At 55.0% G+C, this 26418-nt stretch overlaps 7 protein-coding genes across 7 annotated transcripts; 4 read left to right on the plus strand and 3 right to left on the minus strand.

Annotated features, from left to right (window-relative positions):
• Positions 1-118: 118 nt before the first annotated feature.
• Positions 119-4570, minus strand: CTHT_0063300 (uncharacterized protein; the record flags this gene model as incomplete). Its single annotated transcript, XM_006696574.1, has 3 exons — positions 119-1256; positions 1348-2500; positions 2608-4570. 3 exons carry the CDS (start codon positions 4568-4570, stop codon positions 119-121), a joined length of 4254 nt encoding a protein of 1417 aa, XP_006696637.1.
• A 1329-nt stretch (positions 4571-5899) lies between these two features.
• Positions 5900-7571, minus strand: CTHT_0063310 (putative transcriptional coactivator HFI1 protein; the record flags this gene model as incomplete). The annotated part of the gene is made up of 4 exons (XM_006696575.1): positions 5900-6699; positions 6798-6900; positions 6956-7242; positions 7304-7571. 4 exons carry the CDS (start codon positions 7569-7571, stop codon positions 5900-5902), a joined length of 1458 nt encoding a protein of 485 aa, XP_006696638.1.
• Positions 7572-8358: 787 nt separating this feature from the next.
• Positions 8359-12498, plus strand: CTHT_0063320 (putative spindle pole body component alp6 protein; the record flags this gene model as incomplete). The annotated part of the gene is made up of 3 exons (XM_006696576.1): positions 8359-8504; positions 8562-11386; positions 11498-12498. The coding sequence occupies 3 exons, from the start codon at positions 8359-8361 to the stop codon at positions 12496-12498; spliced, it is 3972 nt and encodes a 1323-aa protein (XP_006696639.1).
• Positions 12499-15642: 3144 nt separating this feature from the next.
• CTHT_0063330 (uncharacterized protein) lies at positions 15643-16833 on the plus strand (the record flags this gene model as incomplete). Its single annotated transcript, XM_006696577.1, has 1 exon — positions 15643-16833. The coding sequence occupies one exon, from the start codon at positions 15643-15645 to the stop codon at positions 16831-16833; it is 1191 nt and encodes a 396-aa protein (XP_006696640.1).
• A 659-nt stretch (positions 16834-17492) lies between these two features.
• CTHT_0063340 (uncharacterized protein) lies at positions 17493-19500 on the plus strand (the record flags this gene model as incomplete). The annotated part of the gene is made up of 4 exons (XM_006696578.1): positions 17493-17751; positions 17819-18129; positions 18396-18458; positions 18526-19500. 4 exons carry the CDS (start codon positions 17493-17495, stop codon positions 19498-19500), a joined length of 1608 nt encoding a protein of 535 aa, XP_006696641.1.
• Positions 19501-19857: 357 nt separating this feature from the next.
• CTHT_0063350 (acyl-CoA dehydrogenase-like protein) lies at positions 19858-21417 on the minus strand (the record flags this gene model as incomplete). The annotated part of the gene is made up of 1 exon (XM_006696579.1): positions 19858-21417. The coding sequence occupies one exon, from the start codon at positions 21415-21417 to the stop codon at positions 19858-19860; it is 1560 nt and encodes a 519-aa protein (XP_006696642.1).
• Positions 21418-24561: 3144 nt separating this feature from the next.
• CTHT_0063360 (polyamine oxidase-like protein) lies at positions 24562-26372 on the plus strand (the record flags this gene model as incomplete). Its single annotated transcript, XM_006696580.1, has 4 exons — positions 24562-24705; positions 24783-25374; positions 25436-25731; positions 25785-26372. 4 exons carry the CDS (start codon positions 24562-24564, stop codon positions 26370-26372), a joined length of 1620 nt encoding a protein of 539 aa, XP_006696643.1.
• Positions 26373-26418: the final 46 nt, after the last annotated feature.

Raw genomic sequence — 26418 nt, forward strand, 5'->3', positions numbered from 1 at the left:
ACCCGGCTTCTGAACTCCATCCCTACATTTCCCCTCAACCTCTTTTACTCCTCTCCAATGTGACTTTCTCCTTCTTCTTCCTTCTTCCCCCCCCCCTTTTCTCTCCCTTAAAGAAAATTCATTCGAAACTACCCCTCCCTAACACCCCCCTAACAACCTCTACCCTTCCTTCCATCCCCCTGACCACCTTCCTCTCCTCCCTCCTGCGCTCTGCCTCCGCCAGCGCGGCTCGTCTCTCATTTTCTCGGGCGAGATAACTCACGCCAGAGCGCTTGCCAGCCACTTTCTTGATTTTCATGTCCCCTGCTCCTGCAGCGAACAATTTACTAGCGGAAGTGGTTGCGTTGGGGTTGGTAGTGACTCCGATGAAGGTAGTGCCAGTGCTAGAAGAGGAGGAGTTGGTGGCGGAATTGGAGAGAAGGGAGTTGGTGGTGGCGCGACGGAGGAGAGTTGGGACTTTGGGTCCTCTGGTGGGAGACCCAGAAGTGGTGGTGAAGGCTTGGCGGGAGGTTGAGCTGTTGGAAGAGGATTGGCGTTTGAGGGAGAGGCGGTCGACGATTGCGCTGGAGCCGGAGCCAGGTTTCGTCCGGCGAGAGGGGAGGTTCTCTTTGTTACTGCCGCTGCTCGACGTGGGACGAGACTCAGAAACGGTGTCACCATTGTCCTCAAGTTCACTCGAGGAAGCGAGTTCCGTCTCGGGGATGATGGATGAAGACGTGCGGAGGTGTTGGTCATCTTCGAGGAGGGAGGAGAGGGTTTGGCGGATTTCGGCTAGGGTAGACGGGCGTTTGGTGATGGGCTTTGTCCGGCGGGGGTTCGTCGTCGTCACAACGGTGGGCTTGGGTTGGTTTGTTGCTGGCAAAGGCTGGCTGTCTGGTACGACGTCATCTTCGTCCTCCCCGTCAACAGCCATGCCTGAATCCTGCCTCTCTAGCCTTGCAACACCAGCCACGGGCGCGGGGGTCGGAGCGAACAGGAAGTCCATCTCCTCATCTGAGTCTCTATCCTCGATGGTGCGCAAGAAAGCCTGATTCCGCGGGTTGGCAGCAACCTTGCTGATTCTCTCATCGGCAAACAGCGCGCGCTGCATCTTGGCAAACTGCCTTCTCTTCATGCGGCGACGACGGGCCTCGTCATCATCGGAATCGTCCAGGTCATCCCAGTCGCCGGCGGCACGCTTCCTGCGCAACATACCAGTCGTGATGTCGTGGAATAGCTTGTTGACTTGAGCTTCGTCGGCGCGGCGTTCGCGGTCACTTTCGTAATCATTAGCATCCTATCAAGTAAAAAAAAAAAAAAAACCGGAGGGAGGAGAGGGTGGAAGAAGAAAAAAAAATGGGGACATACGCATAAAAAGCAGCCAACCTCCTCCCATCTTCCTCTGTCTCCCTCGTATCATCATCAATCATGTCCTGCACATCCCGCGCATCGTCCTCGTCCGTGCTGACTTCATCGTCGGCGCCGCCCAGCCCGGCGTACTCGTCTTCGGACTCCTCGGCTTGCTCCTCGATCATTTCACGAGCTTTGCTCTTTTTCTTGTCAAATTTCTTCTTTTTCTTCAGAGCAGCCTCCTTCATGGCAGCGAACGCATCCGCCTTCTTCGTGCCGAAGCCGAACTCATCTTCTTCCTCTTCGTCATCGGGCTGCGTCGAGGGCGGGAATTCGCCCCGCCGGAAGAGTTTGCCCGTGGTTCTCCTCACGAGCGGACTGCTATGCACGCGGCCATCCTCCTCCTGGGTGTTGATCACACTCTCCTGTGTCAATCCCTCCGCCGCGCCGACCTCGACAAACCGCTGCTTCAGCTTCGGCAGCTTGCTGAAGCCCTGGTCCTGCGTGGGATCAATCATCTCGTCATCATCATCCGGCGACTGGTTCAGGAAGGACTCGAACCCGTGCACTTGGGTAGCGGGCTTGAAGTCCAGCTGCACGCCTTGCGTCTCTTCTTCTTCAGCACCCCTTCTGATGGTAGGCTGACTATCCAGAATCATGTCTTCATCCTCCTGCCGACTGACTCTTTGAGAGAAGTTGCTATCCGCGAAGTCGGCGACATCAAACGTCGGCTTAGGCTGCGAAGGAGAGAGCGGCGGCGCCGGCGTCCCCTCCTGGCTGTCGTCCATGGTGCCCATAAAGATCTGCGTCAGACCCATGCCCGCCGGGCCCGAGACAGGCAGGCCGGGGATGAAGGGCTTGCGGGCGGAGCGGAGAACAGAGGTTGGGATGGCGGGGGAGGTAGTGGCCGTGTTGTTGACGGGGGATTTGATCGTCTTGTTGGGTTGCGGTGTTGCTTTGACGAGGGATGAGGAGCCATCTTCATCGTCGGAGGAGAGGACAGCGGTGGTAGTTTTGGCTTTGGGCTTGCGAAGTTTGCGCCGGGCGGTAGGGAGGATTTCTTCGTCGGAGTCAGGGTCTGCCTTTTCGGCGTCTTCACCAGCAGGCTGTTTAGACTCCTCTTCCTTCTCAGCTTCCTCCTCAACCAAACTTTCATCATCTTCCTCCTCCCCTGGCCCCGATAATTCAACCTCTTCCTCCTCCTCCTCNCNCTCTCTCTCTCTCTCTCTCTCTCTTCTTCTTCTTCTTCTTCTTCTTCTTCTTCTTCTTCTTCCGAACCAGATAACTCAATCTCCTTCTCCTTCTCCCCCTCCTCTTCTTCCTCTTCCTCTTCACTATCCCACCCAGGCGGATCCTCCTCTTCATTCTCCCCGTTCTTCCTCCGTTCCCTCTTTTCCTTCCTCATAATTTCCTCCGCCTGCCTCCTCGCCTTCTCTACCAAATCCTCCACCTCTTGCTCCTCCTTCTCCCTCTCCTCTGCCGTTTGCACATGGATTCCCCTTGCCCTGAGCTCCTCCAGGTGTCTGTCCCTTTCAGCCTTGGCTTGCTGTCTCGCGCGCTGGAGGAGGGTAGCTGACAACTCGGAAGCTGTCATGGGCGGGGGTTGCTGGGCTTGCTTGGCCGGAGGAATGTTTGCCGCGGGGTGTTTCTTGTCTGGGTCATCGAGTTGGGCGAGCAAGCGCAGCATTTGGAGGGGGCGTGGGTGTTTGGCTTGGTTGATGGGGACGCGGGAGAAGAGGTCGGAGACGCGGGGGTTGGGATGAGGGGGTTGGATTTGGAGGTCGTCGTCGTCATCGTCATCATCGATCGTGATGGCTGACGTATGGGCAGTATTAGCTTGGAGTATGGGCAACTTAACTCGAATCTGGCGTTTAGCAGGGGTCCGTTTGGCCACCTCCGCCGCTTCTTTGGCCTTCAGATCCACGGCTGTTGCTTTCCCCTTGCCTTTGTTGAGCTTCTTCCTTTGTTGAAGAATCGCTTCCGGATCCTCGGGGAACTCTTCGTCCGAATCGTCACTCCCCTCATCGAGCTGCACAGCAGCTCCCTTACCCTCCTTTTCCTCAGTAGGCTCCCCAACCTCCGGCGGCGAACTAGGCGGCGTATCTTCCTCCCCGTTTGCATCCCTCATCTCCGCGTCACTGGTACTCAACCTGGCCCCCTCAGCCGGGGAAGCAGCCCTGCTCGACGAAGCAACGCCCTCTATCTGGTGCTGCTGCTGCTGTTGAGTGTGCGGCTCAGCTTCCTTCACATTCGATGTTTGGGCGTCATCAGGCCTAAACCCAAACCTCTCAAACAACACCCCCTTACTGATCTTTTTCTTTACCTTCGCCTCGTGCACGAGCTGCATACTCCGTGCCAGGCGCTGCGTCTCGCGGGACATTTCCTCCATGGCCTTCTTGCTCGCTTTCCGCTGCCCTCTCCCCCGGCTAGACTTCTGAGTGAGTGTCCGACCGCCCTCATCGTCGGTGATATCGTCGTAGTTTTCTTCATCTTCTTCATCCCCATACTGGGGGTTTTGTTTTTGTTGTTGATGACGCTGGGCGGAGGCTTTTTTCGCAGCCTCTTCTGCCTCCCTAGCCAAACGCTCGGCGCGCTTCTTGGCGACCAGCGCTTGAAAGCGCGGGTTTTTCGTCAGGGCCGAGGGGCTGGGGAGGGAGCTGTCGCTGTCGTCGGCGTTGTCGTTGTCGTTGTCGTTGTCGTTGTCGTTGTCGTTGTCGTTGTCTTGGGTGCGAGAGGGGGTGCCGACGCGGGATGGACGAGAAGGGGAGACGAACAAGCCGGGGGAGGAGGCTCGTGAGGGAGGACTGTTGGTGACGGCTCGGTCATCGTTGATGGTGAATTTTTTCTGAGGGGATTGGGGCTCGGGAGAAGCACTAGTGCGCTGACGGCGAGAGAGGAGCTTCCTCGGCCGGGACGTGACGACGACATCCTCGTCTTCATCCCTCTCAATATCGCCATGCTTCTCCTTTTGCTGCTGTTGCTCTTCGGTACTCGCCGCCTTCTGCGCGGGTTTCGGCTTCCTAAACGCTATGACAATATCCTCATCTTCTTCATCGTCTTCTTCCATAGCCGTATCCTTCTGCTGCCCGCGAACTTGCATCATAGACGCAAGCTTGCCGCGCGGCCGGAGGATCGACTCATCGACCTCACTCTCACTGCTGCTGACATCGTAGTTGAGGAAGGGGTTCCTTTTCTCGAAGGAAAAGCTGATATCCTTCGGCGAGGTTGGTGATGAGGCCATGCTGGGCCAATTGGTATCTTTCCGTACTCTCTATCTGTCGATGCGAGGGAAATTGGTACAAAACAATTTAAAGAACGACGTATCTATGTTGCAACGCTTTCAAGTAACCGTAGGAGATTTTGAGAGAGGGCTGGTGTTATTAGAATGGGAGGATAAGGTCCTGTGGAAGCGAATCACAACGCGCGACGACCACGCGCGTGGGAACGCGGTCGCGTGTAAGTGGGCGGGTCTGGTGCCGTTTACGCGAACCCCCTGCTCTAAGTTATATTGATTACCGTATGGCATTACAGAATATTCTTACAGAAACGATGACTAAGCAACCCCTGATGTCAGCATCAAACATCACCGCGATGTCATGCCACAGTCGGGAGTCACGAGCAGACGGGATGGATTAAGTCCATCGAACCAAGTCCCTGATAAGTATTCGGATATCGTTCCTAAAAATTATAGTACAAGCCTTAGCTCGTCGTCGAGATCCCCTGCGTTGTGTCAATTATCCCATTACTCCCGCCCCCGCCCCCTCCCCCCCATGAAGGCACACCAGTTGTTTGATGCTGATGCTGAAGGCGTATACACCATACCCTATTCACATTCCTCCATCCCATCTCCTCATTAGCCGAAGTCTCGTATGTTTGAACTCGACAACCTCCTCTGAAGACAGTCCACGAGGGGTAAGATGCTCTTGTCCGTCCCCAAGACTAAGCGACCCTCCCCCTCTTTTTTTTTTTCCCTTCTTCCACGTTCAAAACTACCCGACACAAATGCCCATCGCCATCCTCGACAGAGAAAACAGCAATGCAGCATGCAACCTCTCTTTTTACTCCCTTTCCTTGTAATTCTGTATGCGCTGCCATGCGTGTAAAACTAGTAAGGTATCCCGCCAGTGATGGAATGTCGAATATCAAAAGGACTCAATGACTTTATACTCCGCGCCCCAGAATCCCAATTGTCAAAATGGCAGAAACTTCGTGAAAAAAAGAAAGAAAGAAAGAAAGAAAGAAAGAAAGAAAGAAAAAACGCCTGCGCCAAAAACAAAGCAAACCTCCCCCCCCTTTTACCAACCAAAACCAAAAACCAAACCAGCCAACCAATCCATGATAACTAATAGCAACACAGAAACACCAGTACCATCTCCTAAAAATTATAATCCTTTCACCCCCTCCTGTCAGTCGGAGTAACACGGGAATCAACCACAAAAGCCGTGCTCGAAAAGGGAATGAGCGGAGGAGGAGGGGAAGATCCCAACTCCAGACCCCCCTCCTCCAACGCACCCTGCCCGTTCGGCTGTGCCAAACCGTACCCAGCCCTCGCATCTGGCTCACAGAAACCCTAATTCACCGCCAGACACGAGTCCAGCACGGCATTGAGCAGGTCCGAGGTTTCGGGCTCTGCGCCCTCCCACCATATCTCGTTCGCTGCTCCTCCTGCGACACTAACGCCATCGATATCCATCGCGTCAACATCATGCACCCCATTCGCAAGCGGCTGTTGTTGTGGCTCGGGTTCTCCCTTCACAACCCCGTTGACCCCGACACCGCCCATCTCGACATCGCCATCCCCTCTGCTGGGTATAGCAATCCCGTCCGGTCTGCTCGGATCAACATACGTATAATCTTCCCAATTCTCCAGCTCTCCCTCCCGCCAGCCGTAAATCACGCTCTTCACAATTACCGGAAACCCGGCCAACCCACAATCCCCCATCTCCAGCGCAAGCCTCACATCTGCCATGCCCAGCGGGCCCCTCTCGCTCGCGGCCTTGGCCTCGACCGGCAAAAGCCCCATCTTATCCCTGCTGATCTCACCCCTCTGGAAGGCCTCCTCCTCTTTAGCCAGCTGCTTCCGATACCGATGCGTCTGGATCCAGCCGCTGCCCAAGCCGAAGCCGGCACTCCCTGAGTCGCCGGGACCGTTGGAGCGTGTCCGGCTGAAGATGGCCGACATGACTTCTTTGATAAAGGTTTCGGTCGCGATGGACATGAATTGCGCTGCGTCGGGGGCGTGGCCGGAGGAGAGACCCGCTTCGTAGCAGAATGGAAGCATGCGCGACTCGATGTTGGATGTGTCGGGGAATTCGCCGGATTCGACGGCAAGGGGTTGGGCGTAGCGTTTGCGGATTTCGAGGTCGAAGTCTGGAGGTAAGGGTCAGTAAGAGAGGAGAGAGAGAGAGGGTCGGGGGGGGGGTTTTTTGAGTAAGGGGGAGGAGGGGAGAGGAGGGGAGAGGACATACTCATTTTCAGGCCGCCCGCACTGGCAGGCGGCTCGGCGATCTTGGGAGGTTTTGCGCGCGCATGTTCCATGAGGACGTTGGCCAGGGCGTCGTAGGGGTCGAACTGGCGAATCAGGTCAGCAGCACTTCCAAACACATATACAGTTATGTATACATACATCATTATGCGCCAGCTCCTTGATCCTCCTCCGATCCCTCGCCGGCAGCTGCATGACCTCTCCCTTGAGCCGGCGCTCATTAGCATCGCCGGTGACGGGCTTGGTCTGCGCGGTAGTAGGCTTGTCATTCGCGCTGACCCAGGGCGCGAGCCCTGGGTCGGGCATCTCGCGCGTGACATTGGCGTAGATGGCGGCGATCAGCTGGTTATGCAGATGTTCTTTCTGGCCGTCCTGCGAGGCCAGGATCGGGTCGATGCGTTCGCTTAGCTCGGCTTGGTTGAGGCGGCCTGGATACGTTCGTCCAGAGTCAGCAGAGCCGAGGGAGAGAAAACCAATTGGGGGACGTACCAATCAGAAAATTTGTCAGCGTCTCCTTATACACCGGCCATTGCTCGGCACCAATGGCAGCCTTGAGTGCAGTGTAGATGGGCTCGAGGTCGATGCGCGGCGGGACGAGGCTCGTCTTCTGCGGCTTGCTGTGCGCGGATGACGCCGACGCCGATGCCGACGCTGACGACGGGACCGATACGTTGATGGAGCCCGATTTGCCCGGGAAGGAGGGCGTCGAGAGGCCGATGGACGGCCGGCTTAGGGCCGCCGGGTTGATGTCGACCATGAGGGTGGTGACTCGAGGAGTGATTGATGTTTGGGATTCTTTTGCTGGTGGTGATGAGGTTGGTGATGATGATGGCCCAATCGATGCGACGACGCGATGTGCTCACTCAGAGAGATGCGGTCATTGGAGTTTTAATAACATGTGTGCACGACTCGGCTGCTGGGCGGCGGCTTGTGAAGTCAGATGAGGGCTCAGAGCGATCGATCAGGCATCGTGGTGTGCACAGGCGATGATGAAGGTTGTATTGGATTGGATTGGATTGGACTGGACTGGATTGGAATGGTTCGTCGGATGCGGGATGCGATGCGAACTTGCGCTCGAAGCTCAGCCCTTAGCTGTTTGTTTTAGCGGTCTTACTTGGTGTGGTGCCCAATCGAGGCTCTGTAACCTAGCACTTTGGAGGAGAATTTTGTGTGCAGAAAAGCACTGTTAACCGCTGTAAGAAGCGCTAACCCCACTGAAGCACCACTGAAAGATCGCTGCCCAAAACCACTATGTCCAGCAGCACTTTAAGGACCCACTGCCTCGGCGGGGCAGGTACTTCCCACCCCACCAAAATTTGCAGACACAAGAAGTACCTCCCTCCTTGGGCGTCGCGTCGCGTCGCGGGAACTGGCAGTTGCTGTACACTCATCGCTAGAGATCCAAGTCCCAGCTCCCGGCTCAGACAAAAACCAACCAAACAAAATAAAACACAACATTACTCCCCCCCCCCCCCCAACAAGAATAGCCCATAACCCGAATGCCCGCCCGCCCATAAACAGCTCTAGTACACAACCATGCAACCATGTCCAGCACGCGCAACAGCCAGCGCATCAACAATGCCATCGACAGCCTGATCGGCCACCTGGTGCCCGCGGCTGCCGGCGACGACGACGATGCCCGCACCCGCCGCCAGGCCGTTTTTGACCTGGTGCGGGCTCTGCTAGAGCAGTAGGCCTCTTCCCCGTCTGTGTGCTTGGACCAAATTGCTAACTGCTAGCTCTCCAGGCCCGGCTCCAACATCCCCTCCGACGTCAACCACGCGTCCGACCTGATCAAGCGCCGCCTGATCAGCACCAACCCGAGCCAGGCCCTGCGCTTCTCGAACCTGTATACTCGCCTCCTGGCACTACCCGTCCTCAACCAGAAATGGGCCATACTCTATCTCCTTCATCAGCTCGCCGACTCGCCCGACCCGAACGAGCCGCTGCCCCTCAGTCCCCCCAAGCCCCAGCAGGCCCCGCAACAACTGAGAACGTCCCCTAGGCCAGAGAGAGTGCGCTCTCGCCAGGACGACGACGAGGCCCGTGATGTCGCTCAGACGCCTAGGAGGTTACCGGAGCGCGGGGCACCACACAGCCAGCCTGTTACCCCGGGAGCCGACGGGACCCCCAGAAAGACATTCACAAGAGACGTCTCGCTCAAATCAACCCTCCTAGCAGCTAATTCCAACGACTGGGAACCTTCCGAGCGAGCTCTCCTCCGTGACCTGCCCTTCACCCTCCAGGGCCTCTCCTCAGCGACCCTCCCCTTCACCGGGGACGACGCTCTCCAGCTCCCGACGACCCTCCCCCCTCCTCTGGTCTCCCTCTTACACACCCTCGCCGAGCCGTCCCTCCTCTTCCGGCAACTCTCCAACTTTGTGCGCTCCCCAGCCCGCGGATTACTAGGGCAGTCTCTGCGCGCAGCAATCGGCAACGAGCTGCGGTCCTATCTAACCCTCGTCGCCACGTTAGAAGGCCAGATCCGCCGTGCGCTCGCTTCGCTCGACGACTCGGCCCCTAGAGGGGGCATCGGCAAGGCGGGCGTGACCCTGAAGCGCTGCGTGGTCTGGACGCGCGAGGCGACCATGGGGCTGAGGCTGATGTCGCTTATCGCCGAGCAGAGCCAGACCAAGCATGGCGGGCAGCTGATTAGCCTGATCCACGGGTTTGTCACGTCGCATGGGGATCCGGTCGTGGCTGCGTTTGCGGAGAGGTTGTTGGCGGACGTGACGAGGCCGTTCTATGAAATCCTGCGGAGGTGGATTTACGATGGTGAGCTGTCCGATCCGCATCTGGAGTTCTTCGTTCGGGAGCAGGATCCGGCCAGCCAGGCGCGCGAGCAGAGCAAGGAGGCCAAGGCGCAAGCGAGCGTGTGGAATTCGAAGTACGAGGTCGTTCAGGACATGGTGCCGAGCATCATCACCCCCGACTTTGCCCAAAAGGTCTTCCTCATCGGCAAGTCCCTCAACTTCATCCGCCACAGCTGCGGCGACAGCGCCTGGGTCGACGCCTACAGCAAGACCTCGTCAAAAGAACTCCGCTACGGCGACATGGCTGTCTTGGACAAACAGATCGACGAGGCCTACAAAACTACCATGCGCCGTCTCATGCACCTCATGGCCCACCGCTTCCACATCTTCGACCACCTCCAGGCCCTCAAGAATTACATCCTCCTCGGCCAGGGCGACTTCATCGCCCTGCTGATGGAATCCCTCGCCGCGAACCTGGACCGTCCGGCTGGAGCTCAGTACCGACACACCCTCACCGCCCAGCTGGAGCACGCCATCCGGGGGTCGAATGCCCAGTACGACAGCGATGAAGTCCTCCGCCGCCTGGACGCCCGCATGCTGCAGCTGAGCCACGGCGACATCGGCTGGGACTGTTTCACGTTGGAGTACAAGATCGATGCGCCTGTCGATGTGGTCGTCACCGACTGGGCGCATCGGCAGTACCTGAAGATGTTCAACTTCCTGTGGCGCATCAAGCGCGTCGAGTTTTCCCTGCAGTCTACCTGGCGCAAGTGCATGACCGGCGCAAGGGGGGTGCTGCAGACGCCGGATAAGGAGGTGCAGCACACGTGGAAGACCACGCGCGGCGTGCTGGCCGAGATGATTCACTTCGTCGGGCAGCTGCAGTATTACATTCTCTTCGAGGTTATCGAGGCGTCGTGGTCGGAGTTGCAGCGCAATATTCGCAAGGAAGATTGTACTCTGGATGATCTTATTACTGCGCATACGAAGTATCTCACCGCTATCACGCATAAGGGGCTGCTGGGGGCCAGAAGGAGACAATTCGAGGCGGCGCTGGCTGCTCAGCACGCTGCCGCGGCCGCTGCCGCTGCCGCAGCGGCGGGGGATATGTCCGCTCAACCGGGAGCCCAACCCCAAGTAGACGGCCAGCAGCAGCCACAGCCCCAACCCGAAGACCGCAACTCCTACATGAACCAGCTATCCGAACTCCTCCGCATCATGCTCGCCTACCGCGACTGCGTCGACGGCCTGTACAGCTGGGCCCTGGCAGACTTTACCCGGCGACAGGAGGCTGAGGCGGTCGGGCTGATGCGTCGCGCGCAGCAACAACAACAACAACAACCACCCCAGTCTCAACCTCTCTCAAGGAGGAACTCGCAAAAGAGTACCTCGTCGTCAGGAAGGAACGCAAGCAACCCCCGCAAACGGCCCGCTTCTTCCGGGGGTGGGCCGACGCCAATGGATCTGGACGAGCCCTCCGGGAATGCCTTCACACCCGGCGCGAGTAACGCCTCTTCGATAGCTAACAACTCTGACCTCAATGCCAGCGGGCTGGGGCTGTCGCCAAACACCCCCCAGTCAGAGCTACCCGCTTTGCAGGAACGCTTGAAGGGGTTGGGTACATCGTTCAAGACGCGGTTGCAAGTCTTGCTCGGCGATTTGGCCTACCAGCCGGATATGGATATGAGGTTTTTGGGGGTGGCGATGAATTTTAACGATGTTTATCAGCCTGTTAGGAGGAAGAGGAGGACGGGCGCGTCGGGGTCGGGGACCGTTGGGGAGGGGAAGGTTGATGGGAAGGGAGGGCAAGAGGGGGGGAGTACGGTGTTGCAGACCCCCGCGCCGGGACAAGGGATGGGGCAGGGAGGGGTGAATAACACTGTGTTGATGGGGAGCAGGGCGGCGTAGGCGCCGAACGAGGCTCCATCAGCCGGTGGTGGTGAAAGGGGTATTCCCCGACTTCGGCCCCGGGCTCGGGCTGGTGTTGGTACCGCGGCTCGGATGACTCCTGCTCAGCCTTCCGCTCCGGTTCCGGCTCTGAGCCCCAGGAAGAGGCGTGCAGCCCCTGCTGCTCGTCTTTCGCCCCCTCGGATTCCGGTTCCGGCTCCAGCCAAGGTCACGGCGGATGCTCCTACTGCTCCTCCTTCGAACCTCAGTCCTACCAAAGAACCTGCAACCCCTCTCCGCGTTTTTGGTCCCGTGTGGAGTCCGAGTCTAAGCAAAGGCAAAGCTGCGGCTGCTTCTCCTCCTGGGGTCCGCGTTTCGAAACAGAGTCCTACCAAAGTTCCCACGATGCAGGCCGGTCGGGGTATTTCCCCTCCCTGGGTGGGTCGCTCGAGGAAGGTTGCTCCTCCCGAGACTTCGACTCCGAGAAAACGGACATCACCTACTCAGATCCCAAGTCCTCGTAGAGCTATTTCTCCTCCCAGGATCCCACGTCCGGCCAACGCTTCCTCTCCTACAACTGGTTCTCCTGCCAGAGTTCGACGAGAGGGTCTTGCGCAAGTGAAGAAGGAGATGAAACAGGAGAAGGGACAAGGAAACGTAGGAGGAGATGTGACTGGGCCTATTGCCGCATCAAAAGCCCCCTTGAAGGATGGAAAAGCGCAACAACAGATCGCTGTCGTTGGGGCAGGGGCTAGGTTTAGCAAGAGGGTTCAACAGCGCCAGCAGCAACAGTTACAGCAGCAGCAGCAGCAGCAGCAGCAGCAGCAACAGCAACAGGGGAAAAGGAGAATCGGGATGGCTGTCCAGAGACAGCAGGGGGTAAATGAGTTGAAGCAGGGTTGGAAGCAAGGGTTAGTACAAAAGCAGGAGGTGATCAAGAGCGAGAATAACCCCAAGCCCAAGCTGGGGGGGAAGCATGAAGAGGAGGAGGGAAAGATACCGTGCTCCCCTCCTTGGGGGATTGTGGTTACGCAGTTCCCCTAAGTTTTTTTTCTTTTTTTTTTCTTTTTTTCTTTTTTCCGGATCTGTCCTACTGGCAGTTGTCCAGCGGAGTGTATTCGGAGGATGGAAGCGTGATGATTGGGTTGATAAAATGTGTGGTGCTGGGACCTAGTTTTAGAAGGACTCAAGCAGCTTGTGCTATGATGTTCTCTCCTATGCTATTCAAGTCCTACTCGTCTCCTTCTGTACGCAGTATCATTTTCTTATGACCGACGATGAGAAAGAATATCAGGCTAAGGATTGAGGGTGTTGGGGCGACTATTGTTTTTTTTTTTTTTCTTTTCGTACCTATTAAATTGGTTGGGAGGTTTGGTCGGGTTTATGATAAATGACTGACTGATTAGTCTCTGTTAAAAGAGGGTGATCAATGGGAGATCCGAATGCATTTTTATTCTCTTGAGGCTTAAATCCTGAATGCCGAGTCACCTAGGTTCTGTATGATCATTGGATGCTCGAAGGGGGGTGGGTATGTTGAAGCGATGTTCTTCCCTATGACTCGAAGACATTCCATCATGCACTACTGCCCTATATGTTTACTTGCGAAAGCATCATCCTTTTTTTTTTTTCGATGCAAATGCCTATTACTGTGTTCACATGAAGTATCATGGCGACTCCTGGGCCAATGAAAGTGACAATAGAATGTGCTTTGGTCCCACGGGAGATGAGGGGTACTGTTCCAGTTCAAGCGAAACTTATAATGTGCATACCTATAGACGGCCTACTGCTTTACCTGGGATAAAGGCAACGTATCGTCGCTGCGGATCGGGTTTTACCCGAGCTCTTCTGGACGTGACCTCCACCTCCTCAGTTACCATATATAGGTAGAGTGTTGTTTCTAAGTTGCTACAGACAATTCCCCTCCTAGGATTCGGAAAGTGTTGCCTCACAGAGTCGAGTCATCCAGGGTTTCGGAGCTCATAGAAATGTTTCCGGTTCTCTCATATGCTTGCAGTAGTTTTGTAGTAAATTACTGGCACCTTGTTAGTGTGAAAATAATTAGATGCTTGTCCATTGAAGAATATGACATGCGCCGGCTGATCACACATACGAATGACCAGATTCCAGCCATCTGAAACAGTCGTAGGTATTTGAGCATTTCCTCAGCAGCAGGTATGCAGGACGATGGCCGAAGGGATGTGTTTCGTTTCTTTATTTGTCCTTTCAGTTGCCTCTGCCTCACCCATAGGTTGGTGTATAATAAGATGATTCCGTAAAGGGCGCTAATAAAGCTTTGTCCCAAAGGTCATGCGAAGTTATTTGCAGGTACACTTCCATCTCATCCTTGCTCTTAATAAACATGTCCTCGTGACTAAATTGTTGGATCACTCTCTGTTGCCCAGCAAAGACGGAAGCAAAACGTACTGATAACTAATAATTGCTAGGCAGTGGACACACAGTTGCTGGTAGTAACCCGTTTACACTTCTTTTTTTTTTTTTTTTTTTACAAGTTTGTTCTTTTCCCTGATCCGTTCCCACAAAGTTTCCCAACTTCCTAGATCACCTTTCTCACAAATCAAGCCAAGATCCATAACCACTTGGCGAAGCGAACATCAACTATGACGTTGTCACACCCATACTCAATCGACTTCACAATGGCCAAGACCGTCGCAAGCCTGAATGACGATACTGTTGTTAAGCAATTAACGTGGACCAATAGGGACCAGCCACTAGTCAATATGACGGACCCGATATACGAGGACTTGAGTCTAGCCCCCTCCGCCCCCCCCCCCCGGGGAGGGTTTATTCCTTCCAACTGCCCGAGTTACTTTAGAGTGGCAAACCTCCTCAGGAATTCTCCGACATGATTATTACCGCAGATTATGGTCCGAACGATTTTGTCCTTTGTTCGAGCTTCAGGTACAACTTACCATCTTATCCGCTCTCTCCGCGAATGGTCGACCCTGGTCAAGCCCGCCCCTTGTATAACTGTGGTGTTCTTCCGGGATGTCATTGGATGAGGAGCACTCAGTCGCCCGGAGTCTCATTATTTTCCTTGCATCCTCGATCCACTCATTTTGTTCTTTCGGCGAAATTTGGTAGGAAGACATGTCAAGGGCCATCTCTGTTGCTTCAGCTAGAGAACTCGTCGGCATTTTTGTCTGTCTTTTCCATCGTTCTTTTAACGATGGAAAATAACAAGATGTTGCATGGTGTGTTTGCTGCAGCCATCTTGCTTCATGACACATCGAACTCAGCCTCGATCCTGCTCTTGAGCATGAAGACTGAAAGCTGGATTCGAGTGAACATGGCGAATTGAAGTAGACTCGCCGCGCCCCTTGTTTCAGAAAAAGAAGACTTCGATGGCATTGTCGTCAAGCTTACTGACAGGGTTGTTGAGGGAATAGCTGAAAAACGACCTGATATCCACCCACCTGCCAGAGTGTCCCGGTACCGACCTCATTCGTAAGAAGATGGCCAGGGAAACATGGAAAGGATGTCCAGGAAGGATAAGACGTCCGTGGGAAGTTTCAAGCTTGATGATTAGATAACACGGATCTTCGATATCACTCCTAGAAAGAATCCCTCTCTCTCTCTCTCTCTCAGCACGCATACAGATCGTCTGTCGTCAGTGAGAACACGACATCTTCCACGCCGGTTCCAATTACAGAAGCAGCAGCGCCATTCCCAGAAGAGTCCCATCTGACTCCTAATTCTTCAACTGACAAATAGTCTAAGATCATAAATACCGTCACGTGATTTATCACGTGACTGTGACAACAGACAGAACAGCAATCATATCATAATATAGACCGCAGCCACAGGTTTTGTCCAATCAATGTCGTGTCACTTGGCTATTTTGCATCCTTGTATACGAGTTCATTGGTTGTTTGATTGCCCCTAAGCTTTGATATAACGAACATTGAAGGGAGTTCCCGCGTCGCTCACACACAGGAGACCAGGTGGGTCTACCACCCCTCCTTAAAACGGCAACAACTCCCAGGTCCTTAAGAAGGAAATGCGAGCATTGAAACTTATAACCACCAAGTGTACGAGATTTTACAACTTGAACATCAAGTTTTCTTTCTCCCTTAAGAATACCCGTGAGCCTAGGATCCAAGCACACACACACACACACACACACGCACACACACACACATACACACACATACAAACACCCCTCTCACCATGGTAACCCAATCGCCCCTTGCCCCCTTGTCCAACCCTTCTGTACTCAAAGAACTCATCTGGACCGACCCTCACGACCTCTCCCGGGAAATGCTCAACCCTATCATGCACGACCTCCATCTCAGCCCTCCATTATCCATCCCCCCAGTCGACTCATGCCCATCCCTCGGCCACTTTGCCAAAGTGCCGCGCGAAATCCCGGATAAAATTCTCTCATCCCTGGATTTGCAGAGTCTATGGTCTTTTGCGCGCGCCTCAAGAGGGGCGTATCAGATAGTCAATGGGCATTACCAGTATAGAGAGTTGAGGAGGCACGCGGCGTATGTAATTGCCGCGTTGTTTAGGACCCGGCTGGCGAGGGAGCATTCGATTGCGAGATTGTATGCGGCGTTGAAGGGGACAGAGTGCGCGACGTGCAAGCATTTTGGGGCGTATCTTTGGTTGCTGTCGGCAGAGAGGGCCTGTTATCAATGCATGCTGGAAAAGCCGGCGTATTCTTTCGTCTTGCCGAGCTCTGTTGCGGGGGCGAACTTGTGCTGGAGGGATAAAAAGGATAGGGAGAAATTGAGAATGTTTTATCCCGTGCCGGGAGAGTACGGCCCTTCAAAAGAGAGGAGGATTAAGGAGGGAACGGCGCTGATCAGCGCAGCGGAGGCGTTTGTGTTGAGCAAAAAGCTGGGAGAGCCCGGTGGGAGGTGGTTTGAGCCGGGCAGGATGGTCCAGGAGATAGAGGACAAGATGTGGGAATCGATACTGGCGGAGAGTTGGTATTTCCGGACGCGGGGGTTGGAGCCGTTCGCATTGTTCGCGGTGCCGTTCCCTTCTCTCAATAGCGACGGCACACCGAGGGAAGTTGGGTGGTGTGTGGGATGTAATATCCTTTATTCATGGCACTACGGGAAGGGGAAGGAGTATGAGAGGTATTTGCTGGATGATTTGGAGCCGCAGGAGAGAGAGAGAATAGAGCAGGGGGATACGATCTCGTTCATGATGCATGCAGACACACAGATCTCGGCTGTAAAGGTCGTGAAAGGGTATGGGGAGGCTGCCAGACGGGCTTGGCTGAGGGAAGAACTGGTAAAGAGGCATTTGGGAGAGTGTGATGGGGCGAAGTTGGTGAGGACGAGGATCCAAAAGGGGAAGTGGGAGGGAAGGCCGTGGTGGGTTGTCGTGCCGTTCGGGGGGTTTTAGTTGGTCTCTGGATGGCAAAGGTGAGATCCCGGTGAGTCTATGACTTTGGAATGTAAACATCTAGGGTATCTTGATCACTAATTTTCTCTTGCCAGGCTTGACCGAGTGTATAAAGAACCACCTGAAGGTAAAACGGGGTAGTACCATGGAGGTTGTCTATCTTCGAGACGAGCAACTATTAAGTGCTCATGACAGATGACAAGTACATATCATATATTTAACAGACCAATCTGTGCCAAACTCTCAAAGTTTCATTTATTTCGAGCAAGAAAACCTAAGACATTGGTTGTCTTAAAGCCTGTTGGCCTCCTTGCTGCGTTGTTGTCAACTCTGCCATGACTAACCCTCACTTTAGGGTCGCGCTAAGTAAACAGTCCGGCAATCAGCCCCTGTCTGACGTACCTTACAAATCAAGTAACCCCAATCCGAGACACTCCCTCCACCCTCCATCACACCCCAACTTACCACAACTTTTTGCCCATTTTGATTCCCGATTCTCAATGATGCGACCGAGCATGCAACGGGACGGCAGTTAGCATACAAACAGCATTCCTGCAGAACTCAGTTTTTTTTTTTTTTTTTTGCATCAATTTCCCCTCCGTGCCGAGGGACATGATACATCGGTATTACTAAGCTCCCGGAGCGGTGTACTCTTCACCATGACCATCAACCCCGAGCACCAGCACGTTGAGGACGACGTCTCTTCGGTGTCGCCTACAGCATGTGAAAACACTCCACTACTCGCATCTGAAACCTCTAGCTCCATCACCTCTCCGGAACTCGACTATGACCAAGATGCCTGCTCGGACCCGGAGAGCCCAACTTTAACCCCAACCCAAGGCCAGAAACCCCCTCCCCTGGGCTGGAAGCGAGCGGGTTGCATTGTCGTGAGCATGTGGGCGTTAATCTTCCTCCAAGGTACCTCTCCTCTCTCCCCTCTTTCCTCCCCCCCCCTTCCCCCCCAATGGTACTAATCCCTGGGAAGCAAGCAACATGTCCGGCCTGACCACAACCCTCTCCTCCATTGTCTCCTCCCTCCCCAACGCATACTCCTCCGCCCTCTGGTTTACCTCCTCCTATATGATCGCCATGTCATGTGTGTCACCCCTCGCAGGCCGATTAGCAACGCTCTTCCCTCCAGGAGGGATGGTCCTCTTCTCGGCGGTGCTCTTCGCCATGGGCGCGTTGTTGACGGCGATTGCACCGACCGTGGGGGTTTTTCTGCTGGGACGAGTGGTCTTGGGGCTGGGCAGTGGAGGTATCCTCGTATTATGTATGATCTTGGTGCTGGAGTTGGTGAGTGAGGAGAGGAGGGGGCTGTGGATTGGGTTAGTGAATGCGGGGTTTACGGGGGGCGTTTCGGTGGGCGCGGTGGTGTTTGGGGGGTTGGTAGATGTTGTTGGGTGGGTAGGTGTTTTGTTCTCTTGGGTATTTCGTTAAGGGGAGCATGGTGGCTGACGGTAAAGCAGAGAGTCTTGTTTGGTGCCCAGGCACCGATAGCACTGCTTGCTGGGCTTGGCGTTGCGATGAGTATACCGTCAAGTCACTGCCAACCGCCCCAGGGGAGAGGCAAGACTACGTTGCAAAAGCTGGCTGGGATAGATTACGCTGGCGCACTCACCTTGGTAAGCCGCTTCCCCTCTTTTATCCCCTGCTCTGCCCTCAGCAATCAAGACAAGTCTAACCGTCCAGACAACGACGATAACCCTCCTCCTGCTCTCCCTCACACCTCATCCCCGCCCGCTGCTCTTCCTCCTCTCCCTCTGCTCCGTCACTCTCTTCCTGCACATCGAACGCTCTCACCCCTCTCCCCTTTTGCCTTTGTCTATCCTCCTCTCCCGCCCGACCCTCCTCTCTTCCCTCGCCCAACTCCTCTTCATGGCCTCCCGCTGGGCCGTCCTCTACTACACGCCCATCTACATGCTCTCAGTCCGCGGAGCCTCCCCCAGCGTGGCAGGGACAATCCTCATCCCCACCAACGCGGGGTTCGCATTGGGAGGGCTCGTCGTGGGCTCTGTACATATTCGCCGGACTGACAGGCCGTATTGGACGGCGTGTGTAGTCTCATTGGGGATCTTTACCCTCTCGTTGTGGGCTCTGTCGAGGTTGGTAACGGCGACCTCCCCCCTAGCGGGGGTTGTCGTAGGTGTGGTGGTGAACGGATTTGCTACGGGCGCGGCGATAACTTACTCTCTACCGCACATGCTTGCCTTGCTTCCCCCTGAATCCCATCCCCTTGCTACGGGTGTATTGTCCACATTTCGCGGGTTTGCTGGATCCTTTGGTACCGCTTTAGGCGGCGGCATCTTCACACGAACCTTGCGAAACGCCCTTACGGAGGGGTTTGCCCGACTCGAGGGGGGATTGACGGAGGAGAGGAAGAAGCTGGTGGAGGTGTTACTGGGGAGTCCGGCCTCGGTGTGGGACGGACGGGTTGTGAGGAATGTGATGGAGAGGGAGGTTGCTGTGGGGGGGTATGAGGGAGCTTTGAGGGGGGTATTGGGAGCTGCTGCTTTGGTTGGGGTTGTGATAGTGGGATTGCAGGCTGCGACGGGATGGACAGGATACTTGGAGAGGAAACCAGGGAACGAGGAGTGTGAGGAGGAGGAGGAGGAGGAGGAGGAGGAGGAGGAGGAGGAGGAGGAGGAAGAGGAGTGTTTGTTGTGAGGGAGATGGACAACATACCTACACTACAGGAGTGAAGCATCGGTAAAGGAGATGATATAAGACCAGCGTAGAGAATATATCTAATATGGCATTATTCCACACCGACAGATCCACACAAAGGTCACGGAGGAATGACGTTGATAGGGGAACAACAATGATGATGATGATGATGATGATGATGATGATGATGGCAGCATGTATAAGCGAGGGTAAGAATTCACGAATAAGGGATATAATCAACAATTGAGGAACATTGATCTTAATCAGTTCTATACGCCATGCAAGCCCAGACCAAAACCCATAATTATATACAAAAAAAGAAAAAAAAAACAAAGTTTCTTCACCTCACTCCTCCCCTCAAAGCTTGGCCGACTTAGGCATAAACTTCATCGCCTGCCTAACGCCCAAATCACCCAGCACCTCTTCCGCACCACCAAGGATAGCATCGAACTTATACGTCCGGTTAAAGTTCTCAATAACGCGACCCATGCCCGTCTGCGTCAGGGCACGACCACCCCAGATCTGCACCGCCTCATCGGCAATCTCGTGCGCCGCCCGGGTAGCGCTCATCTTGAGCAGGGCGATGGGGCCGCCCAGATGCTTAGCTTGCTCGGCATAGGGCATGTGGCACATCTGGTAGGTGATGGACTCGAGCCAGGCCTGGTGGGACTCGACGAGGGCGATCATCTTGGCGAGCTTGAGGCGGATGACGGGCTGGTCGATCAGGCGTTTGCCGAAGACGAGGCGCTGGTGGGCCCACTTGAGGCATTCCTCGACCACGATGCGCGAGTAGGCGATCGACGCGCAGCACATGGTCCAGCGCTCGTGGTTGAAGTTGGAGAGGATGACGTAAATGCCCTTGTTCTCCTCGCCGAGGAGGTTCTCCGCGGGGACCTTGACGTTGTCGAAGGTGATGTAGGCCGTGCCGGCTGTCGTGGAATAAGAGGTCTTGATCTGCTTTGTCTCGACGCCCTCGCCGCGCTCGATGAGCAGGACGGACAGGCCCTTGCCCGTGCGCACGCCGACCACGAAGTAGTCGCAGAAGACGCCGTTGGTGATCCACTTCTTGGTACCGTTGACGATGTAGTGCTTGCCGTCGGGCGTCTTGACGGCGGTGGTGCGCAGGCCAGCGACATCCGAGCCGGCGAAGGCCTCGGTAATAGCAAGGCAGATCTTCTTGCGGCCCGAGAAGACGTCATCCAGGACGCGCTTCTTCAGTGCCTCATTGGTGCAGAAGTTGAGGATGCAGGTCAGGCCGATGACCATACCAGCCAGGTTGCCGTCCTGGAAGCCACGGCAGGCCGGGCGCACACCCTCTTGGCAGCAGATCATATCGTGGAAGTAGTCGAACTCCTTGCCGTCGACGGCGCCGTCCAGCAGCTTGACGCCGTGCAGGTGCTTGCCGGGGCCCATGCGCATGTGCAGGATGCCGGCCTTGGCCATGCGCTCGACGAGCTCCTGACTGACGTACTTGCCGTCCTTCTCACGCTCCAGAGCCTCGGGCCTCATGTACTTGTCGGTGAACTCACGCATGGCGCGCTGCAGACGGCGGTGGCTGTCCTTGAAGTAGGGGGAACGGAACTGGGGGCGCAGCCAGAGGGGCTCGGCGTAGGGCACCTGAGAAAGGTCGCCCGGCTCGGGGGTCACGATGCTCTGCTTCTCGCCGGCAATGGTGCCGATGGCCAGGTTGTTGTACTTCTGCAGCACCTCGTGCCGGTGCAGGTTGTAGAAGGCGACGGTGGCGTCCTGGCCGGCGACCTGGCGCAGCACGGCCTCACCACCTGGGTGAGCGTCGAGGAACTCGCTCACATCGTAGACGACGCTATCGATGATGAACCAAACGCTGTCCTCGGTGTTGTGCTTGGCCACCTCCTCGCGGGTGAAGGTCTTGTTGGGGGTCTGGAGCACGGTCGGCATCTTGACTGATTATATGTGTTCGTGTAGGATGAAAAAGACAAAAAATTGGTGAGAGAAGGCGAGGGAAGGGTATCAAGATCCAACACAGCAGCACCAGGGACAGTGTGAACAGAAAAAAGATGATGAGACAAGAGATGAACAGAATCAATCCAGAGCATCAGACACCTCTTATTTATTCCCCGTCCATCTCGGCCCAAGGCAAGGATTCGGCCTCGTCGGCCGGGCAGTGGAGGTGCGTTTCGGCTTCGACATCTTGGAAGCCTCGGCTCATGCACTTTTTGGTGTTACCCTTGGAGACGGCCAAGCCCCCCCAAGGTCGGTCAGGCTACCGGGGGCGATGGCCTGGGGTCAGTTTGTGGGGAACCCGCGCACCGTCGTAATCCAAGTCCTGTGATTGGTGAGTAACTCCCAATCCCCAGGCACTGGGTGGGTCGCACTAGCTTGGCATGGAGCTGCGCATGTGATTTGTGGGGCTCTGAGAACAGCTGGGGGGGGGGGAAAACACCTGGGGAAGTTCGGCCGACGAGAGAGGGTTGTTACAGAGCGCAGCGAGATCAGTAATCAGCAGCAGGAATCAACAAACGATCAGGAAATATGATTGTATGAATTATAGAGTATATATACTACCATCGGGTAGGTATCATGAGCATTCATGCCATAAGTTAAACATCATAAGATAATGGAGAGTTAGTTTGGATAGCATAGCCCACAGTGCGCCAAGCCACCGTCGTCATCCATTCGGGTTGTCGGCTGGGCTCGTCGAAGACCTGCCAAACCGACCAAAGTTGTTAAAACAATAAGAACCGAGACATTGGGGATACCGAGAAACTGTCACTGCCGTAGTGCCGGCATGCAGCTCCAGATCCCTAACTTCCAACTTTCAGCTGTGACAGCTTCCCCGGATGTTTAGTGTTGGGGCCTGGACTTCGGCTTGTTTATGCCTGAGGCAGCTAACCCCTCATTGTGGATCCGTGGGTCGACCCCTCACGGGAATCAAGAGGCTCGGAGCGTCGGAGCCTCGGCCTACCGTTGGCTGCTTTGGGTCGGAGCAAAGGTGCAAGCATCAACGCGTGTGGCCAATTTTGAAGCTCGCAGGGCAAGTCGACGCGTAAGGATTGCCTTGGCCCGATTAATTAAGCTTGCAGACAAAGGTGTCATTGTCAAGGTGTTTATTTAGACCGTGAGGTGAGCCTGCGGGCTGTTATCTCTGGAGTCAGTCGGCTTACCGTTTTGTTTTGTTTTGTTTTGTTTTGTTTTGTTTTTGTTTTTTGATAGACGTGACTTTTTGTCGAGGGACAACGGAGAGATCTTGGTAGATCTCTCCAGAGAGAAAAACGGGGATCGGAGTGGGCCCAAAATCGAGCTGGAACACGGAACTTGGAGATCTGATCTTGATCTTGGGATCTTGATCAAACAGTATCACTAACAACATTTCATTTCATCATCTGTGCTACCAGCACACTCATTAAGGCAGAACTGTGGTGCCTTATCGATGCAGCTGGGCGCCAGCTTGTCTCTTATGCAACGGCTGCATCGTGATCGGCTTCAACTTCGGTGTTTTATGTAAGTAGCTTAGGTTCTCGTTTTTTCCTATCTTTTTGCCCTTTTTTTCCCCTCCTCACCGTCTTTCTTACCGTTTCTTCATCCACACACACCACATTACAGACACACACCCGTCTAGTACACCCAACAACCACACCGCACTGGATGGTTTGCCTACTACCACAGCACATTCCATCAACCCTCACCAGCCTAAATGTCACCGCTCCCTGCTGCCAGGTCAGACGCCAGCCCGTTCCCGACACAGTGGCAGCCTGACTCTTGAGTGGCTATTGGCCCCGCAAAACACAAACGTCCAATGAAGCTCGCGACCGGAGCCACGCGCCGCTCGCCGTGATAAACCGAGACGGGTCAAGTGGCCTATCGGTTGTCGGTGCGGTCGCTGTGTCGCCGCTTGCTGACTCAATGAAATGTGCTTCGATGAATCAGAGTCGATCCCTGGATGACGGGTTGCATGCGGCAGGGGTAGACTGAACGGAACGGGGCAAAAATACGGCAATGGCAAGGGACAGTTGCTCTTGCACGATTTTTTTTTTTTACCCCCTTGGTAGTGTTTGGGATTCCATGATTCCTCAACGGCAGTTCCAATCTCTGGATTGTCAGGCTATCTATCAGCTGAGCCTGACAGCTAGCTGAGCTGGAGCTTCGACCATCAATGGCCGTGGCCACGGCTGGAGATCCGGTATGCTGGCTCGAGTAAGTGCTGACCAGCAACAGCTCATGGCGCCCATTCATGACCAGCTGGCATTCTCACGACGACAGCTGTGACCTTGTCTCAAGTGTAATAAGCTTCAATTTTGACTTTTGAAACTTCAACTTCGGTCGAAGGGGTCGCGTGAATGATTCTCTGCCACTTTTGTTGTTGATCTTCAAGTCCTTAAAAACGGTGCTGGGTTGGTTGGTTGGTTGTGTATCGCTGGTACCTCCCCTCCCCTCGCCTCGCCTCGCCTATCCTCGCCTAACCATCTAATTTCTGGACATCCTGCTCTACAATATAGCTATAGAGATAGGATACCAGATACTACTGCATCACCCTTTTTTTTTGTCTGTATCACATCACAGCCGCCGCAGCCCGCAGCTACCTGAGTCGCTATCGTTGCACAAACCTGGTGTGATCCGCAGCTCCTAAAGCTGAGCCGTGTTTTTTACTACACTACATTGTCTATCTAACTTACCTCTGACTCCAATTCACTTATCCATCCCCACCATATTTACACACACACCTGTCGTCCCCTCATCTACAACGATCCATCGGCACTAGTCGCAGATCAATCCTTCACCGACTAGGCCAGGTCGACGGACGGATCTTGTCCTCCCGTTGTCTCGACTACGTATCCGTCAGCTCGGTTTGCCTAGTTCACTCCTCCCGGTCCCGGAGTGATCGGCTCTTTCTCCAGGCGTTATCGGTTCGCCGCTTATACATATCGCGTGGTGTCTGATAGGGCCGTCTTCTCATTCACTCAATTACTCACTTCACTCTTTTGTTTGAACTAAGACTCGAACACTCAATTGCTTCTTACTACTCTGCTTTTTGAAACGACGTTTTCAACAGCAAAAAAAAAAAACCAAAAAACACCAAAAAAAATGGATGCTAAACGAATGTCTTTCCCCAGCGCCAGCCGCAAAAACCCCAAGATCCTTCAGGATCTGCACAACTCGCGCTTCTTCCACTCTTTTGCTTCCTCCAGCACGCCTCGCCCATCGAGCATCATGGATAGCGTCCGGAAGGTATCTTCTACCCTTAACCTCCACAATAACTTCATCTTTTGATATTAACAAGCGGCCCCCCCCCCACCTGCCAACAGCTCGAAACCCTCTCCCCCTCTTCCCGCAAACCTCTTCACGTCGGCATTATAGGCGCAGGTTTCGCCGGTTTACGCTGCGCCGATATCCTCCTTCGCCACGGCTCCCGCGTCACCCTCCTTGAAGCGCGCAACCGTCTCGGAGGCCGCATCCATCAAGAACGTCTGCCCAACGGCCACCTAATCGACGTGGGCGCGAACTGGATCCACGGGACGAAAGATAATCCGATTTATGACCTGGTCGTCGAGACAAAGACGCCGACGGGCCAGTTGGATGAGCATACCTATGTGTTTGATGAGAATGGGGAGCTGTTGGAGGTGGAGGAGAGCGAGGAGCTGGCGACGGTCATGTGGGAGGTTATTGAGGCGGGGTTTCGGTTTTCGGAGGAGAGGACCGGGGAGATTGGGGAGGGGAGTACGTTAAAGGAGTGGTTTGAGAAGGAAATTAGGGAGAGGGTACCCGAGGGGACGATGGGGTGGGAGAGGAGGAGACGGTTGCTCATGCAGATGGCGGAGTTGTGGGGGAATTTTGTGGGGAGTCCGTTGGACAGGCAAAGTCTCAAGTTTTTTTGGTTGGAGGAGTGTATCGAGGGCGGTAGGTGTCCAAGCGGCTGTGTTGCTGATGAAAGAAAGAAGTCTAATCGAGAGTTGGTTAGAAAACCTCTTCTGCGCGGGTACGTACCACAAGGTCCTTGAGAAGGTGGCCCAGCCGGCGAGAGACGGCGCGACGATACGTTTACAGACAAGGGTTGTTGAGATTCTGGGGAGATCGGCGACCCATACGGGGAACGTTGCCGTCAAAACGGCTGCTGGGCAGGTCCTCGAGTTCGATCATGTTGTCGTTACCTGCCCGCTGGGCTGGCTTAAGCGGAATCTGCATGCTTTCCACCCCCCGCTGCCAGACAGGCTGTGTAAGGCTATCGGTAATATAGGGTATGGCAACTTGGAAAAGGTTAGTCCCTCCCCCGTTCCAGCATCGACGTCCGAATCTGACTAATATCCCAGGTCTACCTCTCCTTCCCAACCCCCTTCTGGCTCACCCCGGACCCCCAAACCTCCCAAACCGTCCAAGGCTTCTGCCAATGGCTCGCTCCAACCTACGCCCCCCAGACCAATCCCAACCGCTGGCTCATCGAAACCGTCGAGCTCGCCTCCCTCCCTGGCCCCTCCGCCCACTCAACCCTCCTCTTCTACACCTTCGGTGACCAGGCCGCGCACATCACTTCCACTTTGCGTTCCCTCCCCGACCAAAAATCTCGCGAGCAGTTTGTCTTTGAATACTTCCGGCCCTATTACTCGCTCCTCCCGTCGTACGATCCCCAAGACAAGAATTGTCAACCGACGGCTTTCTTTGCGACAGATTGGGAAGGGGATGAGTTAGCGGGGAACGGGAGTTATGCGAACTTTATGGCGGGACTGACGGAGGCGGATCGGGATATTGAGGTTATGAGGGAGGGCGTGCCGAGCGAGGGAGTGTGGATTGCGGGGGAGCATGCTGCGCCATTTGTGGCCTTGGGGACCGTCACGGGTGCGTATTGGAGTGGTGAGGGGGTCGGGAGGAGGATTTTAGATTTTAGTAGGGAAGGGGCCTAGGGGGCTGATTTGGGAGAAGAAGATGAGGGGAAAAGAAATGTCCAGG

Source organism: Thermochaetoides thermophila, assembly GCF_000221225.1.
Source record: "Thermochaetoides thermophila DSM 1495 unplaced genomic scaffold scf7180000011821, whole genome shotgun sequence".
NCBI classification, from domain to species: Eukaryota; Fungi; Ascomycota; class Sordariomycetes; order Sordariales; family Chaetomiaceae; genus Thermochaetoides; species Thermochaetoides thermophila.